The 25,349-nt window shown below is 40.0% G+C and overlaps 1 protein-coding gene across 1 annotated transcript in view; it reads right to left on the bottom strand.

Moving 5' to 3' along the window:
- Nucleotides 1–615: 615 nt before the first annotated feature.
- The window catches only part of Mobp (myelin associated oligodendrocyte basic protein), a 57,808-nt gene continuing 33,074 nt past the window's right edge, over nucleotides 616–25,349 (bottom strand). The window contains 3 exon segments of the mRNA XM_074059969.1: nucleotides 616–3,519; nucleotides 3,639–3,718; nucleotides 20,315–20,516. Of these exon segments, the coding sequence (XP_073916070.1) occupies nucleotides 20,477–20,516 (40 nt within the window). The 3' untranslated portion in view covers nucleotides 616–3,519; nucleotides 3,639–3,718; nucleotides 20,315–20,476.

The following is a 25,349-nucleotide window of genomic DNA, read 5'->3' as shown; positions in this document are numbered from 1 at the left end:
TTGTGTTGTGCTAAGCTTTGTCTCCTCATAGAAAGAATAACTTCCTGCGTCTGGAAATAGTTGCTTATAAAAACTTAAGTGTAGACTTCGCATAATCAGGGTTGATCAATAAACAGTCTTTTCAACAAATTAAAAAATTCAGGTAGTTTTTGTAAGCAATTCTACTTTATCATCATTTTTGCATCATTATGTACATATGGCTATCTGATGCTTTAATATAACCTCCCTTTCTTTCAACCTTAGAATTCACAAACTAATTCTTATTCTTTTTTCTGCCTTCAGATGTGGAATCAAATGTCTTCCCATGGGGCACTAGTTCCTTTTACCAGAGAATTGCTTTAGAAACCATAGGCACTAGGTCTACAAATAAGATTGTTCCATATTCTGACTAGAATTTGGCAGAATAACAGCAAAAAATATACAATATCACAAGTAACTGTAGGAGCAGAAAAAAATATGTTCAAAAATATATCTATAGAACCAGGTGTGATGGTGCAAACCTGTAATCCCAGTACTTGGGAAGCTGAGGCAGCAGGATAGCAAGTTTGAGACCAGTATGGACTACACAGTGCAATCCTATCTCAAAAATAACTACACACACAAAAAATCCATGGATTCTTACTGAAATTTCAAATTCACCTCTATTTTAATAAGTTATTTTGTCTTACTCTAATAAGAGAGTTAGTACAGTTTTTCAACTTTTGAGCAACAATTTTTCTTTTTTTCATAATGTTAACAGCCATATATTTCATACAAATCACAAGTCTAAATTTCAGTGTTGCCTCTTCCAATACAGGAAACTCCATATCTTTTCTTCTTTCTTGACCCTCAGTTTAGCCATCTTGCAACTTCTTTCACAGTGTCCGGGAACCATCAATTCTTTGGTTGGCATCAACTTAGCACCAATATCTGAAATGAAAGAAACCCCAGCCTTCACCTGGGGCAACTCTAAAGAAGCTACAAGTTAAGAACACTCAGTATGATATATAGATGTCCTGTGTGCTTAAATAATAATAGTAATAAAATGTAGAACAGAGACAAATACCACCTCTCAAAATTTACAAAAAAATATCATCCATCAGTTTTCTCCATTGGATCTCCCCAATTTGAATTTATTTTATATTCTCCTTATATTTTTTTCTTTTATGAGCACAATTTTAGTAGTGTAAGCTCTACTTTCACAGGGATTCATCGGGAGACAGAAGCCTCCTTGCACTGTCTGTGTTAATTCGAGATAATCAACTGTGTGTCTCTCTTCCCAGTTCTGCATTCAAGGGCATCACATTCACAGTATGAAATCAGCACCCAGGAAATATTGACACCATGAAGATTAGGAAACACTATAAATCAGGACTTTCTACCTAGAGACCCCACTGTTAAACATTTTCTAAGACAACTCTGGGTACACACCTCGGTTTCCCCAAAACCATTCAAAATGTCAGAACATAAAATCAGTTAATATCAGTCATATGCCAGACATTATGGCTGTGAATTCCTACTCAATAAGTTTACAGAGAATAGCTTTTGGAGTTTTGTATAATCTCCACAGTATTTACTGGGTAGTGTTCCCCAGACCTAATCGCTGAAGACAGAAGAAAATGAGGATTACAGTACATTTTAGTTATGATATGCAAGCTCATCACATTTAGCTATCCACCAGTTTCAAGTAATTTCCAGATATATTTCTACAATGGACAGAGAATTCAGTAATGAGTTAATACACACTATGTCTTCCCCTCCCCAATCATCCTGTAGTAACTGTATATTCTGGGTGATATGGAGAGTAGAGCCCAATACACTCTGGCTTTGCCAAAATCAAGAGGCTGAAGGGAGATTAAATTTCCTTATACAGTCAGGTGAGGCTGGACCAGGAATTTGTCTCACCAGTGGTCTACCATTTGTTTCTAATTCATCCCCACTTTGCCCAATCATGTTATTCTTAGAAATGTCATGGGCTTAGATATCTCACCACAGGAAATTGCTATAGTAGAGGTTGTCACTTTGTTGTTCATTTAGCACCCAAGTTTCAGCCATGAGAACATTTCTACTCAAAGGCTCCTTGAAGCTAGAGCCCCTGCCTTTTGTTAACACTCCACAGAGCCACAGTACCTCCCAGGAGGGCAGCCAGGACGTTTTAACCTCACTCTCCAACTGCCTTGGGGCAGTACTTGGCTTGATTCCTCCCTCTGGGGGTTTGGCATTCTGAGCCATAACTCTTCTGAGTCTACCACTCTTCCCACTCACTGGCATTCTCTCTCTCCAGCCCCATACCTTGAACAAGACTTCCTCTGACATGACCCCATATCTGCACTTGCTTCTTATGCTTGGCCAGGTCTGGCTGTGCTGACTCAAGGATGCAGGACTGTGGTTGGAGTTTTGGGCACCTGACTATGCTTAATCACACCAGCTCCCAGCACAAGATCACTCCTGATGCTCTTCTCTCTCTTCATGCTGAGTTCCCTCCACTTTAACACTACATCCCTCTACATTCTCACAACATTCTAACATCTTCTGTGTTTCCTACCTACTACTAAGGGAAGGTTGAGAGGAGAGCCATATTCTAGCTTTCTCTTTTTTATTTTTGTCAAATGCCATCAAAAGCCTCACCCCATATCCAAAACTGATACAAAACAAAAATTTTTTTGTTCTCTAAGACTTACAGCCTTGGAGATACCTGAGAATTTTCATCACTTTCCCACTCATCTCTCCAAACAAATCTGTCTGGCTAATATTCTTAACCATTTCTATGTAGCTTTTAGTTTGGTTATTTCTTCAAACCAGGAATTATTTCTTATCTTTTATTTCTAAGAGGATACATTTTTGGATATTCTTTTACTTCCATTTTTTATTCTGCTGCATTATAGAGAAAGTATGAGATCTTGTGGTTTATTGGGGAACATTCAGTATACTATTGTGGTTGTTAGCATGTATCATAGGGTGTCATACTGCATATAAAATCTACTATTTGCTTTTTATATTCCTCGTTTGTTTTCCAGTTTTATCTACCTGATATGGGTGTGTCTGATACATTTAACTGTTATTTAGGATTTTATCTATGAGTATCCCACAACTAATTTATTCATTCATTCCCCTCTTGGTGGACATTCTGGTTAATTTCTTTCTTTCTCTTACTCTTTCAGTTGCAAACCATGATTCGTGTGTTGGTGGTATATTGGTGAGCATAGCTATATTCCAAACCATGATTCATTTAACAGATTTATGTATATATATGTCCTCTAAAAGTGTAAGTTTTCTCCAAGATGGATCCCAAAAATCAAATCATAATTGCTTGATTATAGGTTATACAATATTCTGCCTCGCAAGTATTGCCATATTACACCAAATTTACAATAGTTTATAAATCCTCATCAGTAGCTCATAGAATTCCCTTCACATTCTTGCCAATCTTGACATTTTTTTATTCTTGCCATTTTGATGTTTGTGCATTAGGGTTTTTTTTTTTTTTTTTGCATATCCTTGAGGAGAGTCATAAATCTTCAGGATGAAGAAACTTGAGTCCTGAATAGGATAAACAGAAATAAGTCCATACTTAGTGACATTATAGTGAAACTTCAAAACACCAAAGAAAAAGAGAAAAATCTTAAAAACAACCAAAGTAGAAAATATAATTTACTTACAAGGGAAGGACAAGTAGATTGACAGCAGATTTCTCATTGGCTCTTACAGAGGGAGATGATGAGATGGTATCTTCAAAGTGCTGGAGGAGGAAAATGTTGTCAAACTAGAATTCTACAAGCAGCTGTTCAGCCTCCAATTATTCTCCCAGTGATCACACCTGAGCATTCCCGGTTAGCCTCCCTACCTTCTTCAAAAATAGAACTTGAACAAAAGGGGTGGTGGTGTCTGAAGCTATGCAAACCCTAGACCTCATGCTCCCTGGCTGTGATTGATCTAAAGGGTAGGCATATAAACAACAGAGACAGGAAGACCTCTGGGTGCTTGCCCTGAGACCACCTGAACCTTGCTCCCCCCATGCCTTAGAGATGCACCTTTTTTTCTTTCTGTCAACTGTAGCTGAAAGTCCTGAAAAGAAGTTTTTCCTGAGATACATATTTTTTAAGGGAGTGGGCAAATGGAACTCAGAGAAAATGAGAGAGAAAAATAGAAGGTCAATTTAAGAAATTCTAATCAGAGTTCATTTTTTTAAAAACTAATTGGGATTATAGGAATGATAGAGGGCAGGTGAGGGGTATAGTCCGACCACTGTGAAAGATAAGAAACAGAGGCAATCACAAAGAACAACAGATAAGAAGTATTGCCCATCAATGGATAAACTTTGATAAACCTACCAGCCAACAACTTTCTAAGTCAGGAAATGCAACTCAATTTCTCTGTGTAGGCTCCCCAGGCACAGGGCCCATGTGAATCTGAGTTTCTTTGTACTTCACATGTATTCTCTTTTATTCAAACTGAGGACAACACAGTCCATGTAAATCACAGGACTTTACAACTGGAAAGTTTCATAAAGACCCAGCAATCCAGCCCCGTCATCGTATAAATATGTGAATCAAAGATCACAGGTTAGTTGTTTGAAATGACATCACTAGTTAGTGACAGACCTCAGAATAGAACCTAGGACTCCTAACTTCTAAGTCACTTCTTCTTCCCTTTGTCACACTATCTTTTCATCCTTGTGGACTGAATTTTTGAAGTGACTTTCTAATATACCTGATATAGTAATCTGCCTCTAGTAGATACTTTCTAAATGCTGGCTATCTTCTATGTCCTTCTTTCCCCTTATCTCTCTTCTCCATTTTTTCTGTACCAAAAAGTTCTTGGTTTGATGCTAAAATTGCTACCCTGAGACCTTGTCTTTATAGAGGACAACCCACACTGGACATCAGAGGTGTTGGCCATACCTCACACTATTATAGCACACACACACACACACACACACACACACACACACACAGAGGCAATGATCTTCTGAATAGGACTCTAATAGCTCAGGAAATAATAGAAAGAATCAACCATTTGATCCAGCAATACCACCCTTGGGGATATACTCAAAAGACTGTGACACAGGTTACTCCAGAGGCACCTGCACACCCATGTTTATTGCAGCACTATTCACAATAGCCAAGTTATGGAAACAGCCAAGATGCCCCACCACTGACGAATGGATCAAGAAAATATGGTATCTATACACAATAGAATTTTATGCAGCCATGAAGAAGAACGAAATGTTATCATTCACTGGTAAATGGATGGAATTGGAGAACATCATTCTGAATGAGGTTAGCCTGGCCCAAAAGACCCCCCAAAAAAATCATATGTTCTCCCTCATATGTGGACATTAGATCAAGGGCAAACACAACAAGGGGATTGGACTTTGAGCACATGATAAAAGTGAGAGCACACAAGGGAGGGGTGAAGATAGGTAAGACACCTAGAAAATTAGCTAGCATTTGTTGCCCTTAACGCAGAGAAACTAAAGCAGATACCTTAAAAGCAACTGAGGCCAACAGGAGAAGGGGACCAGGAATTAGAGACAAGGTTAGATCAAAAAGAATTAACCTAGAAGGTAACACACATGCACAGGAAATTAATGTGAGTCAACTCTCTGTATAGCTATCCTTATCTCAACCAGCAAAAACCCTGTTCCTTCCTATTATTGCTTATACTCTCTCTTCAACAAAATTAGAGATAGGAGCAAAATAGTTTCTGCTGGGTATTGAGGGGGTGGGGGGGAGAGGGAGGGGGCAGAGTGGGTGGTAAGGGAGGGGGTGGGAGCAGGTGGGAGAAATGACCCAAGCGTTGTATGCACATATGAATAATAAAACAATAAAAAAATAGAAAGAATAAACAAATAGGAATACATCAAATTAAAGTGTTCTATGCAGGAAAAGAAACAACTACCTGATTGAAGAGAAAACCTACAGAATGGGAGAAAATATTTGCCAGCTATTTCATCCAACAGGGTATTACTATCCAGAATATATAAATAACTCAAAATTTTAAACAAAATAGCAAATCATTCAATTAACAAATGGACAAGTGAGCTGAACACTTATCAAATGAAGAAGTATGAATGGCCAATAAACACATTTAAAACTGCACAACATCTTTCTCCATCAGGCTAATGCCAGTCAAAATGACATTGAGATTCTATCTCACGTGGATCAGAATGGCTGTCATCAAGAGAACTAACAACAACAAATGCTAGTGAGGAAGCAGGAAAAAAAAAAAACCTATACACTGTTGGTGTGAACGTACATTAGTGCAGCCACTTTGGAAATCAGTATGGAGGTTCCTCAAAAAATTAAAAATAAAGCTATCACCAGGCACTGGTGGCTCATGCCTGTAATCCTAGCTACTCAGGAGGAAGAAATCAGGAGGATCACAGTTTGAAACCAGCCTGGGCAAATAGTTCAAGAGACCTTATCTTGAAGAAAAAAAAAATCACAAAAAAGGGCTGGTGGAGTGAATCAAGGAGTGGACCCTGAGTTCAAACCCCAGTACTGCCAAAAAAAAAAATTACCATATGATCCAACTACACCACTTGTAGGAATACACCCAAAAGAGTAAAAGTCAGCACACAATAGAGACACCTACACACTCATCTTTCTAGCTGCACAATTCATAATAGCAAAGTCATGGAATCAGCCTAGATTTCATTATTTATTATTTATGCCTATTTTCATCAGCAAATGAATAAATAAAGAAATGCAGTAAATAAACACAATGGAGTTTAATTCAGTCATAAAAAAGGACAAAAATAATTCATTTTCAGGAAAACTGATGGAACTGGAGATGATCATATTAAGTGAAATAAGCCAGGCTCACAAAGACAGGTATCATATGTTTTCTCTCATATGTGGAATCTATCTGGGGGGGACCTAAAATTACAAGAGAGGGACTATTAGGGATATGAAAGGAAAAGGAAGAGGAGATAAAAGAGGGCAATCAAGGGGGGACTAAGCTCCAAGTACATTTTATGCATGTTAGAAAATGTTATAATGAAATCCATTGTATAATTAAAATATGCTAACACAAAAAGAAATGGAGGCACAAATCCTTTCACTGTGTTAAATGACTTGTCCAACATCATATGGTCAATGAGGAACAAAACCACATCCCAGCTCTGTTTTATTACATAAATCCACTCCCCGTTTAATAATTTAATATTCTTGTCCATTTTTCTGAAAATTTCTTTGAGCTGCTGCTTTCAAAATCCCAACAATTGGAAAGCTTTTTAACTTACTTTGTTTATTCTTATGTGAAAGTACAAAATAACCAAGTTTTAAACAGCAAGATTAGAAGAAATATCAAAAAAGTGAATGTACATTTAGAAACCAGGCAATTTTTATTTTTTTTAATTAAAATAGTTTGTTAGCTTTTCCTTTTTTGTACAGTTCTGGGTATTGAATTCAGGGCATTGGGCATGCTAGGCAAGCCCTCTACTACTGAGATACATCCCAGCTCTTGATTTTTAAGACAGAATCTCACTTTGTAGGCCAAGCTGTCCTTGAACTCACAATCCTCTTGCCTTTGCCTCCTGATTGCTGAAATTACAGACCTGAACCATAATATTTGGTTTAGTTTTTCTTTTAACAGAAACATGAGAAAGAAAAACCATTTAAGTTATAACATTCTTTTCAAAATAAAACTACAGTCAATACTTGAGCATCTAAGCTCTGAGCTCCATTAAGAGTGGAGGTTTTTAAGGTAGGAGATTATATTTCATGCACCATTGGTTATCATTTATGTCTCTCTCCTTTAAAACCGATGGAATCTGCATCACTCAATATTCTATGAAATATTGCTTCATTGAGAGACATTATTCCTGGCCCAGAAAGCCTTTGTTAACAGGAAAGCTTCTTAAGATACATTTGAGAAGAGAAATTGGTTTTACATAGTTGAGAACACTAATATTTTTTAAATATTTCAAATTTATGTGACATTATTATCAATCTCCTCAAATTATTTACTCCTTTCTTTAAATAGTAAGGATTTCTAATAGTCATATAAAGTCCCTCTGAAATAATAGAACTTGAAATGAGACACCTGCAGCCAAGTTAACACATAGGATAGGTTTTAGGAAAAAGCCAGACTGTGGTTCACGCCTGTGATCCTGTCTACTTGGGAGGTAGAGATCAGGAAGATCACGGTCCAAGGCCAGCCTGGGCAAAAAGTAAGGGAGAACCCCCATCTCAAGAAAATAAGCCAGGCATGGTGATATGTATCTATAATCCCAGATACTCAGTCATAGGTAGGAGGATCGAGGTTGGTGGCTAGCCCTGGGCAAAAACACAAGATATTACCTGAAAAATAACTAATGCAAAAAAGGTCTGGGGGGGCATGGCTCAAGTGGTAGAGTGTTTGTCTAACAAGAACAAGGCCCCAAGTTCAAACCCCAGTACCATAAAACTTCATTTCACCCGTTGCTATTAGGGCCCATTTATTACATTTAAAGAGTGTTCTTTATAATCCTCTTTTACAAATCTAGAGAAAATAAATTTGGGTGATCAAAACAGATGGAGCCCAGCCCTGCAGTAAGCCACTTAAAAAAAAAAAGGAGGATATGCCCATGGAGATACAAGGTACCCCCAAAACACCAATGTAATGTTAAGGTCTGATACCTGTGGACATATGAATGTTACAAACCTCAAAACATCATCCAAAGTTGAGTTACATTTCCCTTAAACTTACTTAATTCTACAAATTTGCAGCATTACACCTTCATTTTTAGTTTTTAAATTTTAGTCAATGTTTTCCATCTTCAAGAATGACTGAAAAAGATTAAAATATTCAAAATTTACAAAATTAAATGAAATTACAGTGTCAAGTAATGCTCCGCAAAAGCCTTTTGACTTTTGCTGCAGTGGCCTGGAGAGACCACACATGGTACAGTAAAGCTTCAAACTGCACTAGAACTTGTAAGACATCCTGTACTTTGCAATCTGCTCATTATCACTGAACCACTATATAGGTTGGCACTATGAAAATATCTTTTAATATGTTTATTAAATCAATAAGAGGTAAATTATCCAATAATTCCAAGCACCGTCAATAGTTCCCAAGAAAGGCAATAGTGAAAGAAGTAGAAGCAGAGGACAATCAACTCTTACCTTCTTCTTATGACCCCAACGATCCCAAAGTGCCACTCAGTAGTGCTTGCAAAGAGTGTTAATGGCAGGTGTCATCAGCAGCTTTCTGGTTTAAATTGATCATCAGTAATGGCTAGCAGCTTCCATGATACAATAGGAAGAGCCTTTAGTCCCTAACAATGCCACTGTCTGATCCTCCGTGGCTTCATATGTTAGGAGTTCCGCATCAGCTAGGGTGTAATTTGGTGTTGGATCACCTGCTTAGCAAGCACAAGGCCCCGTGTTCAATCCTCAATACTTCCAAAAATAATAATAAAAGAGCCCTCTGTTTAGGACTGGGGGTGTAGCTCAGAGCTCAACCTTCTAGGCCCTGGGTTTGATCCCCAGTCACACACACACACACACACACACACACACACACACACACACACACACACACACACAGCCCTATGTTTTAATGGTAATACTACATCAATTCTGAAGGCTTATGTCACAATGAGGGGAGCAAGAAAAATAGGAAAAACATAAAAGTTACATGGTTATTGTCCTTAAAGTCTAAAATTTAAACTATTGATTTAAAAATCTGACCTAGTTTACAGCTGTTGGCCACCATGCCATAAGCAAACATGTATGTCCAAGTGGGGAGTCTTGGCTTTGGAGCAGTGTTTGTGACTATATTTATCGAAGGAATGAAAAGCGTATCATTGCTTTGACAAGGTACCATTCTTCCCTATGAGTGCAATCGTCATTGTCCAAGAGGAATTAATATTTTAATCAAGATATTTTTATTAATTCAGATTATACTGAGAAACTAATATTCAAATAAAATCATACTTTAGAAATATTAATTACTGGTAAAGTTTAAATAGAAATACCATAGAAATATTGCTTAGGACAGAGGAAAATGATTTGTAGTGTCCAAGAATTTTAGTTCAGTACATTCTTATTTCATGAAAACCAGTTAACTGTGTTTGTGTGTGTGTGTGTTTGAGACAGGATCTTACTATGTAGCTCAGGCTGGCCTGGAACTCTTGATCCTCCTGCCTCAGCCTCCCAAGTGCTGGGGTTGCAGGTGTACACCACACACCTGGCTTGTGAAGCCCAGTTTTTTGTTATTTCCCTTAAGACCAAGTACCTTAATCATGAGAATGACTCTGTGGAGTTCTGGTAGGATCCATGTGGAAAGTCTGGAATTGTACCATGTGCTTCCAGATACTCTGGCTCATGAGGGCAAAGCACCACAGTCCATCCCAAATCCATTGGAAGGACTCTGCCCACTTCTTTGCTCCAAGTAGATGGCACTGTCTGTACTTACTCTCAGGCTCAGCCTGGCTTCAGCTTCTCACCAGCATAGCCCACGGGGCTGAGGCACAGCCTCAGTCATATTTCTGCCTAAATTCCAGATGTGATCTTTGAATAACTGATTGAGCTGGAAGTCAAGAGCAGCCCTAACATTTTAGGAAAAGGATTGGCAACTTACTATACGTTTCACAGCACATGGAACCTGTGTGTAAAAGTTGATATAGGATGCATGTCAAGAAAAACAATGAGCTGGGCACCAGTGGCTCACACCTAGCTCTGCTCAGGAGGCAGAGTTCAGGAGGATGGCGGTTCAAAACCAGCCCAGGCGAATACTTCATGAAACCCTATCTTGAAAAAACCCTTCACAAAATAGGGCTGGTAGAGTGGCTTGAGGTTTAAGCCTTGAGTTCAAGTCCCAGTACCTCCCCAAAAAAGAAGAAAAACAATGAGATATTTACTTCAATGATAATTACCTTTCTTACTATTATTATTTAAGGAATTACACAGATGGGATGTTTCTATGTAAAATCTGTTCATACTAGCAGAATGGAAAGTGGACCAAGTCTACGCTCTGCCTGGCCAATAGCATGGTCAGAGCAAAGGCTTAAAAAGTGATCTAGCAGGGACCTGGAGGCCATACTTTCAAAGCTGATTCTGGACATTTCAGAAAATGATACTTGTCAATATCAAATAATCAAGGGAGAGTGAGGACAACACAGGGCTCTTGTTCTTATGAAGTTTACATTCTAATGGTGGAGGAAACTAACAAACTAGTATGCAAATCAATATGAGATAAACACAAATAGTGATAAGAGTTGTAAATATGAAGATGAATACCATATTTTCCTATTTTTCTGTGTGACTGCTCACCACATGCGAGCCCCCGTAGCATTGCCTTACACGTGTTTCCTATTTAAATGTCCGTGCTTGTACAAATGGAACTTAGAAAGCTTCAGTCACTTATCCAAAGTCACACAAGTAGTAACACTCAGACAGGGGTTCGCCTACAGGTGTGACTGTTTTCAGATTCCTCTGGACCACCTCACAGATCACCTTTTTTGATGATAGTTGCCATGGTCATTTCCTACTTCTGGAGACACTATGAGAACTTCCCTGAGCCCATGCCATTAGTCCATTAGTTCAAATCCACACACCAACCCCATCCACCATGATGCCATCAACTAATAATGGAGTGGACATATGTTAGCATAGGACATGCTCGATTCACCTTGTGGTCCTTGGGTGGAGGGAGATGAATGGCAGTGTACACTTGGGCGTACTCAACAGTCTTCTGGAATAAGGGTGTGAGCTTGGACACCTAAAGCTATGGTTTAGGCCCTGTGTCTGGTGGTTGGAATTTTCTCTTCTGAGTCTTTACTTACATAATAAATCCCTACATGATATTATTATCAATATATTTTAATTTTTATTCAGTCAGTCCATAATGACCATGTTGGTCAGTGGCACTAGTGATGAGTAGACTTTCCCATGAACTTGAGGGCAGACACTTATTTTTGTCTTTTAAATAAAAGTATGTATGTGCTTAGTGCTCCAGGGTTCCATAAAGAATTGACTCCTGACAAACATGACTTGTCAGTCCCCTAAAGAACTTAAAATAGGAGGCTCAGATTTTGAAGCAAAATGAGTTGAATTATATGCTTAGGAAGAAAAACACACACATGAGCCAGATTTTTTTTCCTGTATAAATATTGTTCCAGGCTAAAAAAAAAGTTGGCTTCTGTGATCCCTGTGTGAGAAAGTAACACTACTCTCAATCAGTTTCCCGGTGCAGCTCAGAAAACAGAGCTTCCTTAGGAAACAGCTTTGTAAAGCTTGTGGGATGATATATGTACCCTGAGGTCCTTTTCATTTTCACAGATATCTAAGTTTCACTAGTCACAAGGTGGAGGAATTGGAGTGAATTTCCAACCAAATTCCCCTCTGAATGATCTGGTTTTGAGCAAAGAGACAGGAAATGGAAGGGAGACAGCCCACCCCTCCCACAACTCATGACACAGCAGAAGGAACGAAGCCACAAAAAGGGGAAATCTCTCTCTCTCTCTCTCTCTCTCTCTCTCTCTCTCTCTCTCTCTCTCTCTCATACACACACACACACACACACACACACACACACACACACTCACAGACACATTTAGTGTCAGATGATTGCCCCTCCTTCTTTGAACTCTCAGGTTTCTCTTATTTGGTCCCCAAGGCCTCACTGAGAAGAAACAGACCAGAAAAGAGCAAAGATGTCACATATGAAGCTGGATTCAAGTATTGGCTAAGGTCTTTTGAAACTTAAAACAATGCAAGTAATAGGTTAATGCTGTCAGTGGTCAAGATATGCATTCAATTGAGGTGTCCATCAGCAGATGAATGGATTAAGAAAATGTGGCCAATTAAAAATAAAATATAAGAGCCTGCATATGAAAGCAAGTTAAGAAGGTAGATTCAGCAGTAAGTGTAACCACCCCAAGGTAACTTGCAAGGCATGATGCGACAGGCCTCTGGGGTTGGAGAGACCTGGAGCCAGATTGCACCTGGCCATGGGTCAACACTCCTATCAGGGGTCACTGCTGGTTGCCTGACAGAAAGGAACTTCAGGAGTCATAGTGCTGCTGGTTTGGACAGAATCTCAGCTAGCAATCAAGGACAAAATCTGGACAGAGAAGGCAGTGAAGTGAGGATAAAGTCCAGAACAATAAAAAATGTAGAAAGTTTGTTAGTAAGAATGCTAGAATTCTGTAAACTGAGATCTGTGGATTTAAGTTGTAGAAAAGGAAGGCACATGGTGGAAGGAAAACAGGAGCTGGAGGAAGGGGAAAGGGGTAGCAGTACAATAGACTGTAGGAGTACAGGGGAGCCCTGTTGGAGAGAAGACCATGACTCTTTCAGACCCTAGCTGCTCCTGTCCCCACCTTCCAGATCAACAAGCAAATCGAATAAGATCTCAAGTCTTGGAAAGAAGCTGTGGCTTTGGAAAATAATGAACTGAGGTCCTCAACACATACACTGTGCACCTAAAACCTCTTGATCTTGATTTTTGTCTCAGAGGAGGAAAATCATAGGAAAGGAAGTAGACAAGATTATGCTGAAAATGAAGAGTTTGTGAGCAGATTACCACAGTGAGAAGACAAAAAGTCAGCGAAGTCAAGAGTTGAAGAAAACAGACACCATTCAGACTCTAAGCCAAATAACAAGGTGTCAGCAAGGCATCAGCTGGAAGAAAAATGTTTTAACTTGAAAAATGATTTTTTTCCTACTTGCAGCCAAAGCTCTAGTTGAAAATAAATGCAAAATCTTTGCAGCTGGCAATAGAGATCCTTAATGATCCCATCAGCAAAAAATAAGTCTCTGCTAAAGGACCTGACTCAGAAAGCTGCTAAACCAGAAAATAAAAAAGAACAGAAGCTGTCAGCTAAAGGAGAAGGGATGCTCACAAAAGCATTCGAGAAATGAAGGGTGAATTATTGTGAAAAAGGATTATATAAAAACCTGCTGGATCATGAGAACAAAAACATCCCAGTACACCAGGCTTCTTCCTGATGCAGAAGACGCAAGCAACAAACACAAGGATTGGTGTGCTTCCAAAACCACAGAAAGGAAACTAAATAGCACACTCTGTAAATAACCTCCACTGATAAGAGGCCCTGGAAGACAGACTGGCTCCCTTGGGTCACTTCCTGTGAGTACTGAGACTCTACTCCAGTGGGAGTAGTGCCATCCACCTTGTTCTTGCTATTGAAGACGCAGCTCTGGGAGGGAATTAGCTATGAATGGACTTCCGTGTGAGATGGGAGGGACATATGAGGTATTGGGGAAAACTTACCATCTGATCTGCATACCAACATGACTTAATTAATACAAAGTTGCAGGATGCTCGAGTACCCAGCTCACCCTGATGGTGGGCACAATAGGTATTCCATTCCACCACTAATCAAATAGATTTGCCTGGAGGTCAACATGGACTGACTCTTGAACCAAGGAAGTATTTTTGATAGCTCACGAGATGTTTCCCTCTAATGTTGAGTCTAGCATGGCTTTGTTAGGAATGTATGGCTGACGAGATTTTTCTGCACTGACAGCAGGTTTGGTTAGTGCTGATAGAAGTATCTTCCCAGCTTTGTCAGGAATGTCCGTCATTAACTCACCACAGGAAGGAATTCCACCACCCTCAGCCACCTTCTCAAGCATGGGTCCAGGCTCTCTTTCCCACCTCTTCTTCTCATGAGTTCCCATCTGCTGACTCTAGGTCAGACCACCTTGCTGAAAGAACTTAGGAACTTTCTTGCCACAAGAAAACATCTTCTTTTTGAACTTTAGGATTATCAACATTTTCCTGTACAAACTTCTTACAGCTTTTGAGTCCTAGAGAGGAGCCTGCCAGTTACCACCACTGGGTCCTATAGGCTTCCAACCTCCCATTATGAATGGACTCTTGGGAAATTCAAGTACTTCAAAATCTAATAAGAATGTTACATTGGCAATAGACAACACTTTTTCAGGACTTTGTTTTAAGAAATCTTTTTGATGTAATTCCAGCTAATCGGGAGGTGGAAATCAAGAGGATCACAGTTTGAAGCCTGTTGGGGTAAACACCTTGCAAGATCCCAATTCAATCAATAAAAGGCTGGGTGGTGGTGGTGCGTGCCTACCATCCTGGCTATTCAGGAAGCACAAATTAGGAAGATCATGGTCTAGGCCAGACTGGGCATAAAAGCAAGACTATTAGAAAAAGAACTAAAACAAAAAAGGCTGGGGGAGGGGGAGTATGGTTGAGCATTGGCTTAGCAAGCATGAGACAATGATATTCAAATCTGAGAGGTACTTGATTAGCTATGAAGTTAATACACCACTTTTTCTCCACTCTCTTCAACCTTATTTTTGTGTCATTCATACAGTTATTGCAGTTTATGGATTTTTAATGCTGTGTCAAATAAGATACTTTTTACATAAATTTGTTTAAAAAATAAGTTATAGAAATAATTATTAGGATTGTTTGCTAACCTGTGCTCTTTTGCTCAACTTTGCTTCGGAAAAACCTAGCCAGTTGATCAAAGGTCAAAGCACCAACTTGGTAAAAGGTGGATTGTTGCCTAAGAGGAAATAAGCTGTCACTTATTAAATAAGCCAGTCTCCTAAAGCCAAACCTGTGTGATAATGCCAAGTAGTATATGCTCCAATTCAATAAATCATTTGGGAAATCACTAACATAAGGAGTCTATCAAGATTTGCTTTCAGTTGTCAAAAGTAGATCATCAGGCTCTTTACTCCAGTGGAATCCTTTACTTATATAAAATTAAAAGTCAACATAGACTCTAAAAACTACCTTGGTTGATGTAGAGGTGTGGTCTGGAGTCCTGCTGACTCCACCTCCCTCTCATCATTAGGTGGCATCTCCAAGCACCCCAAGCTCAGTTTAGAAACTTGAAGCTAAGACTGTTACTCCAGAGGCACCTGCACATCCATGTTTATTGCGGCACTATTCACAATAGCCAAGTTATGGAAACAGCCAAGATGCCCCAGCACTGACGAATGGATTAAGAAAATGTGGTATCTATACACAATGGAATTTTATGCAGCCATGAAGAAGAATGAAATGTTATCATTCGCTGGTAAATGGATGGACTTGGAGAACATCATTCTGAGTGAGGTTAGCCTGGCCCAAAAGACCAAAAATCGTATGTTCTCCCTCATATGTGGACATTAGATCAAGGGCAAACACAACAAGGGGATTGGACTATGAGCACATGATAAAAGTGAGAGCACACAAGGGAGGGGTGAGGATAGGTAAGACACTTAAAAAACTAGCTAGCATTTGTTGCCCTTAACGCAGAGAAACTAAAGCAGATACCTTAAAGCAACTGAGGCCAATAGGAAAAGGGGACCAGGAACTAGAGAAAAGGTTAGATCAAAAAGAATTAACCTAGAAGGTAACACCCACGCACAGGAAATCAATGTGAGTCAATGCCCTGTATAGCTATCCTTATCTCAACCAGCAAAACCCCTTGTTCCTTCCTATTATTGCTTATACTCTCTCTACAACAAAATTAGAGATAAGGGCAAAATAGTTTCTGCTGGGTATTGAGGGGGTGGGGGGGAGAGGGAGGGGGCTGGAGTGGGTGGTAAGGGAGGGGGTGGGGGCAGGGGGGAGAAATGAACCAAGCCTTGTATGCGCATATGAATAATAAAAGAAAAAAAAAACACATGTAATGTAAAGCAACCCCTAAATAAATCCAGAGCATGATAACACAAAAAAAAAAAAAAAAAAAGAAACTTGAAGCTAGCAGCATGATGGCAATCAGGTCAAGGTCATGGTTTCAGTTGTCATGGGGGCCATGACTTACCTCTCTCACTTACAAATGCAAAATACCCTGTAGTATAAGAAGGATGTATGCTTGCTCAATAGAAGAAATTATGCTTATCCCTAACTAACCATTCCTGCCAAGTGTATACTTGTGTCACAAATAAAAATGTGCAAAATCTCTCCAAAGACAACTGTACACCCTATTCTTGAGTCTTCACTCTGTCTTTGCCCATTAAGGACACCATTCTTTTTTTTTTTTTGGCAGCACTGGAGTTTGAACTCAGAGCCTCGTGCTTGCTAGGCAGGAACTTTTACAACTTGATCCACTCCACCAGCTGCCATTTTTTTCTAAGTAGAGACAATATCTATTAATGACATTAACAAGACTGTTAATAAGCACTGTGGAGTCAAGCAGGAAACCCTCTCAGCACCCTTCCAGCGTGAGTTTCCACATCTCTCTGGTGTTAGAACAGCCCATATGGACAGGGAGCAGATCACTGTCTCTGATCATAGCCTCATCTCTCTGTAATCTGGGAGAATTTTTGCAGGTTCCCATAGGCAAAGTTTCCACATGAATCTGCCTTTCTTTCTCTAACTCTTTTGCCTACAACCTGAAACCATATTGGTCTAGGATTTAAAACTAAATATGAAGTTGTAGACAAGGACATAACAACAAAATGCTGCCCTGGAATTTAATAGGACAAATAAAAATATAAATTTATCCAAAAAAGGATTATGATAAAAGATTTCAAAGAGGAGAGTTGAAGTGACTTCTTTATAATCCTTTCCTCTATCCTCAGACCTATGGCCCCCAACACCATCATCTCCACTGTGAACTCCAGCATTACAAAGGAAATCCAAACCTCAGACAGGAACTTTCTCAGGTTCCCACCACTGACCCTGCATCTACACTCTCCAATGAAAAGGTACCCTTGCTCTGAGCCTATTCCCCCCTTCTGAACCCCTCACCTGTACCTCCTTCCCACCACTTCCTAGGTTCTTAGTTCCATCAGTTTCCTCCTTCATCATACACCCACCCAGCAGCATTTCAACCTATTCAAGCGTCTCCTGAGTTAACTGAACTGCCCAGCCATTGCTGTGCCCCTTTGCTTCCCTTCATGGTCAAGCTAAGTTGAGAGACCTGCACCTAATTCACAAATTTCTTCTCCTCATTTCCTCCACACAGAGAGTGTCCTGAAAATCACCAACAATCTCACATTGCTAGATATCTTTGACTTTCATACTTTTGAAAAATTATCCCTTAAAAAAGAAACAAACAAATATCCATTTGGTCAACAAGCGTTTATTGAATTATTAGTGGCAGAAACTGAGGATATAGCAGTAAATAGGTGTTGGCAATCATGGGATTTACATTAGGAGGGGAAGAGAACAAACATTAAACAAGCAAATAAATGAACAAGAGAATTCTAGAGCATGATAAAATGCTATGATGGCAAACAAGATTAGTGATGGAATAGAGTAACTGTGGACATGGCACTGAGCTTTTAAAGCAAGCTTATCTGAGGTGACATTTGAACTGAAGGCACCTGTACAAAGACCACAGACCAGAGCATCACAGGCAAAAACAGCAAGAACAGAGCCTGTGATGGGCATAAGCACCAAGTATAGATGGCCATATGTTGTTCACATGTACAAAAGTAGAGAGCAGCAGGATGACAAGAAAGTATGGTCTTGCTGGGCAGGGAAAGGGCTTCTGAATCATAAGCAGGGTGGATGAATCCTGAAAGAACAATAAGCCTTGTATCCTCGTGGGTGGAGGCATGGCTTCCTTTACCTCCACTGGCCTCCTAGGTAGAAAAGTGTTGGAGGGGCAGCAAGGAGTTGGGAGAGGATCTACTGCTTGCACCTTTCACACCTCAATTCCAACTTTTGCAGTCAGTAAGCAAATCATCTAAGTTTGGGCATTAAACAAGCTTTCTGAAACGGCTTCTGGAGTAGATCCAAATGGAGACTGACTAGAGATGGATCCCCTCCAGCTCCCCACTTTCTAACACCACCCTAACACTGGGCTGAGTAGGGAAAGTAGCCCACTGTTGAGGATACAACAGGGCCAGGTCCTTGAAGGGGGAGTATTAAGTGTAGTCTTCCATGGCGAGCTTCGATGAGCAGAATTCTCAGGGAGCAGGAACTAACTTGGGACCTGGAGGAGCTCTCCAGTATTTGTGCCTGGGAAAGAAAATAAGAGCCCAAAGATATTCTCCAAAGCCTAGTTCACCAACACACACACACACACACACACACACACACACACACACACATACACACACACACCAGTGCACCAGAGCACAAGGTGGTCTGAGGATCTTCCCTCTCCCCACTGCAAGTGTTTATGGATAGGCACATGGCACAACCAGGTGGAATGGTGTGACATTTAGTTCCTATGGCCCTGATCAAGAGCCCATACTCAAGATTAAAGTTTTTCCCGAAAGTATGGGGCTAGAGATAGATAGGATTATATGGCAATTTAAGATCTTATTCATAAAATAACTTAGATCTTCCCCAGAGCCTAATGTGGCTCTAACTATGAGCTGGAGCAGAGAGAAGAAATGGGAAGTCAACCTTCAATTTGCTGCCCCACCATATTGAGTCCAGACTTCTCATATCATGGAATGTCCTACTACAAGGAAAGGGAGGTCTTGAACTGCTAAATCTCCCCTAACTCCCCTTTTTCCCACTTAGCTCTCCTCTCCCCCAAAGCCAAGTGCCTCTCTTATTTTTCTTGATCCCTCTACATCACCAGACATAAATGTAGAGGGCCACCCAGGGAAAGCACTGAGGCACCTGACCTCAGCTCTCTCCCAGGAATCTAGGGAAGTACAAATTCTCTGAGCAACTCTTTCCAGTCCCATGGAAGTGCCTGGGGTCATTTGCCTGTGTCCAGCATCCCTCAGGAGAGGGAATGGGGATAGGACGCATAGTTGAAGCCAGATAACTTTCCCAAGTTTATGCAGTTTGAAAGCAGTGGATTCTGGGGTTGGAAATGTCCTGGTGGGCTAGACAAGGCTCAAAGACAGTGCCTTAGAGTGTTCATTCTCACCCAGACAGGACCAGAAAGAGGTGTTCACAAAGCCCTGCCTGAGGTTGGGACAGGGTTACTTTCTTGTGCTCTTTTCTCTGCTTCTGACATAGTCTGCTAGCGACATTTGACATTGGAATTTAGACAACTCCTACCCTCTCGGGATTTCTTTGCACTGAAGGATTATATGTCAATTTAAGATCTTATTCATAAAATAACGTAGATCTTCCCCAGAGCCTAATGTGGCTCTAACTATGAGCTGGAACAGAGAACGGATTAAGGAGGTCAAATGGAAACAAATGGCACAGGGAAGAGAAGAACCCAGATGGAGAATTAATTACAAAGAAGTCACAGATCAAAAGTCAGGCTCAGCAACAGGTGCCAAGGACAGAGAGGAATAGAGATCTGGAGGATAACATGTGGGTTGGCACTTGAGCCACCCTTACCAAAGACGTTGAGGGCCTGTGCACATCCTGGGGGGCAGGGGAAGGGCTGCAGGTGAAACCAAAAGATCTGTGCACTGAGCTCTGAAGCCCAAGGGGTGCTGCTATGGCCTGCTAGCTGAAGCACAACATACAGAGATGCCCCCCTCACCTCCAGGCAGGCTGCCCTGTGGCTCCCACACTGAGAGCACTGTGGGCATCGTCAGTTGCCACATCGGCAGGTGTTGAAGCCAGGTAACTTGTCCAAGGACAGATGGGTTGGGAAGCAGTGAATCCAGGGGCTGAGGCCATCCATACACTTGTAGCTCCTTGATCACTTCTTTTTGGGGGCTGTCTTGCTCCTCCTTTTCAATCTAGTTTACAAAGAGAAAACAGAAATTTCACAGCACTGGTAAGTGATGTCTACTCCCTCTGTGTTCAGTTTATATGATGGTGAATTTATAGACTACTTTTGAGATTCTTTTTTTTTTTTTCAGAAAATCCAGGCTTACCATCCCTCTCTTTAATTTCTCAATTCTGGTAGTCTCTGGCCAAATAATTTTGATAATACCTTTTTCCTGGACTGAGCAGAGGAAAGATTTTTTTTAAGTTCTCTTATTTTTATGTATAGAAATAGTTGCTTTTCTGGTTACTTGTTCCAGATAAATTTGAAACATACAAAAACACAAAGGGACTCAAAGTACACCCCACTCATAGGGGAAAAATGTTTTACTGCCATAGACACATAAAGATTTGAATGTACACGTAGATAAACATAAAGCATGTGCACTCACATTATAAAGTTGTGACCATGTTGGCATGTACCTAATTTAATGAGGAGCAGACTGTGTTCAAGCAGATAAACAACATCCCATAAATTAATTATAATTGTGTGGCCTCAGGCAAGCATGTCTCACCATCTTTTCTAACTTGGTATCACCTTCAGTTTATTGGATAGCAAAACTCTGTGTGACTGTCTTTGAAATAGATTTAGGGCACTCTTAATTTTAAAAACAAACAAGAAAACAAGGACTATGCATTAGAAATGTGGCATACTTTTATTTTAGAACCAAACTTATAGGACCACAGTTTTATTTATAATTTGAGAGGTCTTAAATTTTATATTTAAGTGTTAAGAGTAGCATTTTCTGCACTTCCAAATATGCTTTAGCCTGCATGCATTAGAACTTCCCATAGATCCTGCTGAATAGAAAACCCAGGTGCTAAGGTTAACGTGAAAGCCCTCTGATCCTGGGCATCATCCTGTGCAGGTACCACTGAGGCATCTTAGATAACATGAGTACATGAGCATCCAATTATCTACTTGGCTCTTCACTGGCCATGGCAGCCTCTTTGATGGCATTTGGGCTGGCTGCATTATAAAGCAACAACCCCTGAACTCCAAATCAACCAGGAGAGGTAACTGAGTTGATGGAATCCACTGCTGGTAGTTAGAATTAAATGATACACAGCATCCATTAATAATAGTTCAAATAGCACCCACTTACCTAGCACTGTAATTTGATGAACTAAGCACTCAACAATGCCAACTAATGAAGGAAATAATATCCTTATTTTACACATGGGAAAGATACATCTTTGAGGAGATCAGTAACTTGGACAAAGGAAGTCCACAGGCACCAAAGCTTAGACTCAATCCTAGTACCAGAGTCCTTGCCCTTCCCATTGTGCCAGAATGACTAGTAAGAATATTTGTGATTCATTCAGTCAATAACACCAGCCAACTCCTGAGTCAAGCCCTGGAGATACGAGTGTAAGAATGCCTGATCCTGACTGGTGCACACACATGCAAAGGAAATCTATAGGTAAATGAATCAATGTGTGAAGGTAGAAGCATCAAGAGAGTCCAAGAAGAAGACATCCATCTGCTCAGTGAGGAGTATGAGGGCTCGTAAGTCAAAGGGCTGTGCCAAGGCTCCTTACCACTGACAGTAATGGTGATTCTCTCAACACAGGCGAGAAGCACTCTGCCTCACGAATTGCCCCACACACCATTTTCACCCACCAGCCCAAAAGCAGAAAATTCCTGGCCACCAGAATGAACAGATCAGTCCCTATATAAAATGTCCAAATTTTATTGCAGCATAACCTTTAAGACTATCCATACATCAAAACAGGACAAACAGCTCAGGCACATGTAGTGTTGGGGAAGGAATATCATAAATCTTTGGTCCACAGATGATGATCATATGTCTGCCATTTTACATATTAGCTCCCTCAAAGCAGAGACTGGCCCTAAACGTGAGTTGGAACTGAATGCAACATGCAAATTGAATCCCAAGAGCTTTGGTAACTATCTCTCTCGTTAAGCATCAAGGCGATATCAGCACTTAATGACATGAGTAATTACTGCTGTAGTAATTCCAGGAGTAATTAGAACCTCTATGATTCTTTAAATCCAAAGCATGTTCATGCCCACCCAGTTGGCAACAGAGTAGGTCAAACAATGGACTATGAGGAAAGTTGAGCTATAACTTGAAATGAGTATTTTAACAGAGCACAGGAATGAGTTGACAATCTGGTTAGGCTCAGGCCTAATCCATTTTAATGATCCACAAAACCAATGTGGCAGTGACTTCATCTTATCAAAATATTTTCCTAAAATGCATTTTGAGAAACAGTCATTTAAAACATATGCATACAGCTTGAAAAAGAAAATATAAAACTATCTCTATTTAAAATCAACATGATTGTCAATGTAGAAATATCCCAGATTCTACACAATAAACCAGAATAAGTGAGTTTAGTAAGATGAATATACAAAAACAAATATATTTTATATGCTTGCAATGAATAATTGGAAATTGAAACTGAAAAAATGTACTTTTATTGCACCAAAAATACAATATATGTATGAAACAAACAAAAATATGTTCAAGATCTCATCCTAAAATTACAAAACAACAATTACCTAAATAAATGGAGAGCCAGACCATGCTCATGGATTGGAAGATTCAGTATTGTTACAGTTCTTCCTAAACTGATCTATAAAGCCAAAACAATACCTTTCAAAATCCTATCAATATATATTTTTGAACTGTACACAGTAAAAACTTATATGGAAAAATAAAGGATAGCCAAAAGACTTTTAAAAACTAAGAACAATGATGGAAATCCACATGAACTGATTTTAATACTTACTTGTAGGCTACAGTTAAAAAGTGTGGAATTGGTGAAAGGTAAGATATATAAAATAAGGGAACAGAGCAGAAAGTCTGGAAATAAACATATACCTGTATGATCAACTGATTTTTGACAAAATAACAAAGATGATTCTGTGGGAAATCTTTTCAACAAAGACTGGGACAATTGGATAAACGTAAACAAAGGGAAATCAAACCTCAATCCATATCAAACTTTTTTTAAATTAGCACAAAATAGATAAAAATGTAAATGTAAAACCCAAAACTTTAAATTTATAAAAGAAAACACAGAATAAATTTTTTATTGCTTTGGTTTAGAAAAAGATCTCTTCTATACAATGCAAAAAAAAATGTGACCCATAAAAGAAAAAAAATAGGTAAGTTTGACTTTGTCAAAACTTAAATTTTTGGCTTCTCACAAAACACTACTAAGAAAATGAACCATCTGAGAGTTGGAGAAAATACTGAAAAACTTATTTTTAAAATAAAACTTTTGTGTCCAGAGCATTTAGAAGCTTCTCAAAACACAATAATTAGAAAACAGTGACCTAATTTTTAAAATATGGAAATATTTGAGAAGACAATTTACCAAATAACATCTTTGGTGAATTAAAAGATGCTCACCTTCCCATTGTGGGAGCCAGTTGGATAACACATTAAAATTTTTTTTATCTTTCTTTGTCTCACTTCCCCCATTCCTGTAGAGTTCATTTCATCTACCAAATAAACTGCCTGCCCTCGTTGTTGCTGCTGGAGGATTCTGTGTGAGACAAATTCTAGTAGGAAGCTATCGGGAGAAATCAGCACTATTCTTCTAAAAAATTGTCTAAGAAGGGAAGAAAAAAGGATAGTGGAGAGCTGAACAGAAAGCAACAATATGAAAAGGCTTAAAATAGGAGGGAGGTAGACAAATTATACTGCAAGACCCTGGAGGAGCCTGGAGTAGAGCAAGGAAGATTGCAGGAATGTGTGCGGTGGGGGTGGGGATAGGGGTGCCTGGCTTGATTGGGGAACAAATATTTCATCCTTTGAGGCTGAGGAAAGGATTTCAAGACAGAAACATATCCTGATCAATGTGTGGTGGCTGCTGGGGACAGGACAATCTGGGGAGTATGGGGGCTCTTTTGTCCACATGGCATCAGCCCATGGATCCATAAAGCTTTCCCCAGCTGTGCTCACATAGCAGCTCGGTGCATACACGACTGTGCTCAGGAGATTGGAAACCAGAGCAGTGCAGAGAGGTTGTGAGCTTGATCTAGCATTAGGGATTTATGGATGGGGGTTGTGATGTGTTGGGTTGTGGGAGGATTCAGAATGCCAGGATTAAGGCAATTTGAGGGGGCATGGTTAACCTAGTCCAGGTAAGACCGTCAGACTGGAGATCACACACAGCTTCTAGGACAGGAGGCTTCCCTGGCCAACCCAGGCCTCAGCACTTGCTCTTGTTGGTGCTGGTGCTATGACCACAGAGCATAAAGGCCCACTCCCATGAGGGAAGACCGTATGGCTTAGGTAGAATGAGATCCACAAGTTCGGTCATCCAAACCCATAAAAGCAATAATGCAGCCTGGGGTTGCAGGCAGGACAAAAGGATAGCAGAGCTCTTAGGCCCTTTCCCTAGCTCTCTATTACCTGGGGAATGGTAGATGAATTTCTGGTTTTGTTTGGTTGAGATTGCCGGGACAGAATGACTGCTATGCAATTAAGTATAACATAAGCATGGAGGGGAATTTTCCAGAGTCCATGCTTTTCACCCTGGGAAATAGAGGCAGGATCCAGAGCAGGGAATGGCAGAACTAGTTTACCCAGTCCTGCCCAAGCAAAGGGAGCATGCTCTATAGTCCTCTGGATGGAGAAACTGCAAGGTCTCCATAGGGGAATGAAAAAGGAGGACAAAGTCACGCTATAGACAGTATCTGGAAAAGGTAGAGCCTATGTGCCTGAAACACACAGACCTTTGAAGCTCCCTGAATGCTGGAACAGACGTTGCACACACACTCCTGAACCCCAATACTAACCACTCATGAGTCAGCACTCTGCTGG

Source organism: Castor canadensis, chromosome 17 (assembly GCF_047511655.1).
Source record: "Castor canadensis chromosome 17, mCasCan1.hap1v2, whole genome shotgun sequence".
Classification (NCBI taxonomy): domain Eukaryota; kingdom Metazoa; phylum Chordata; class Mammalia; order Rodentia; family Castoridae; genus Castor; species Castor canadensis.
This window is presented reverse-complemented; position numbering and strand designations above follow the sequence as displayed.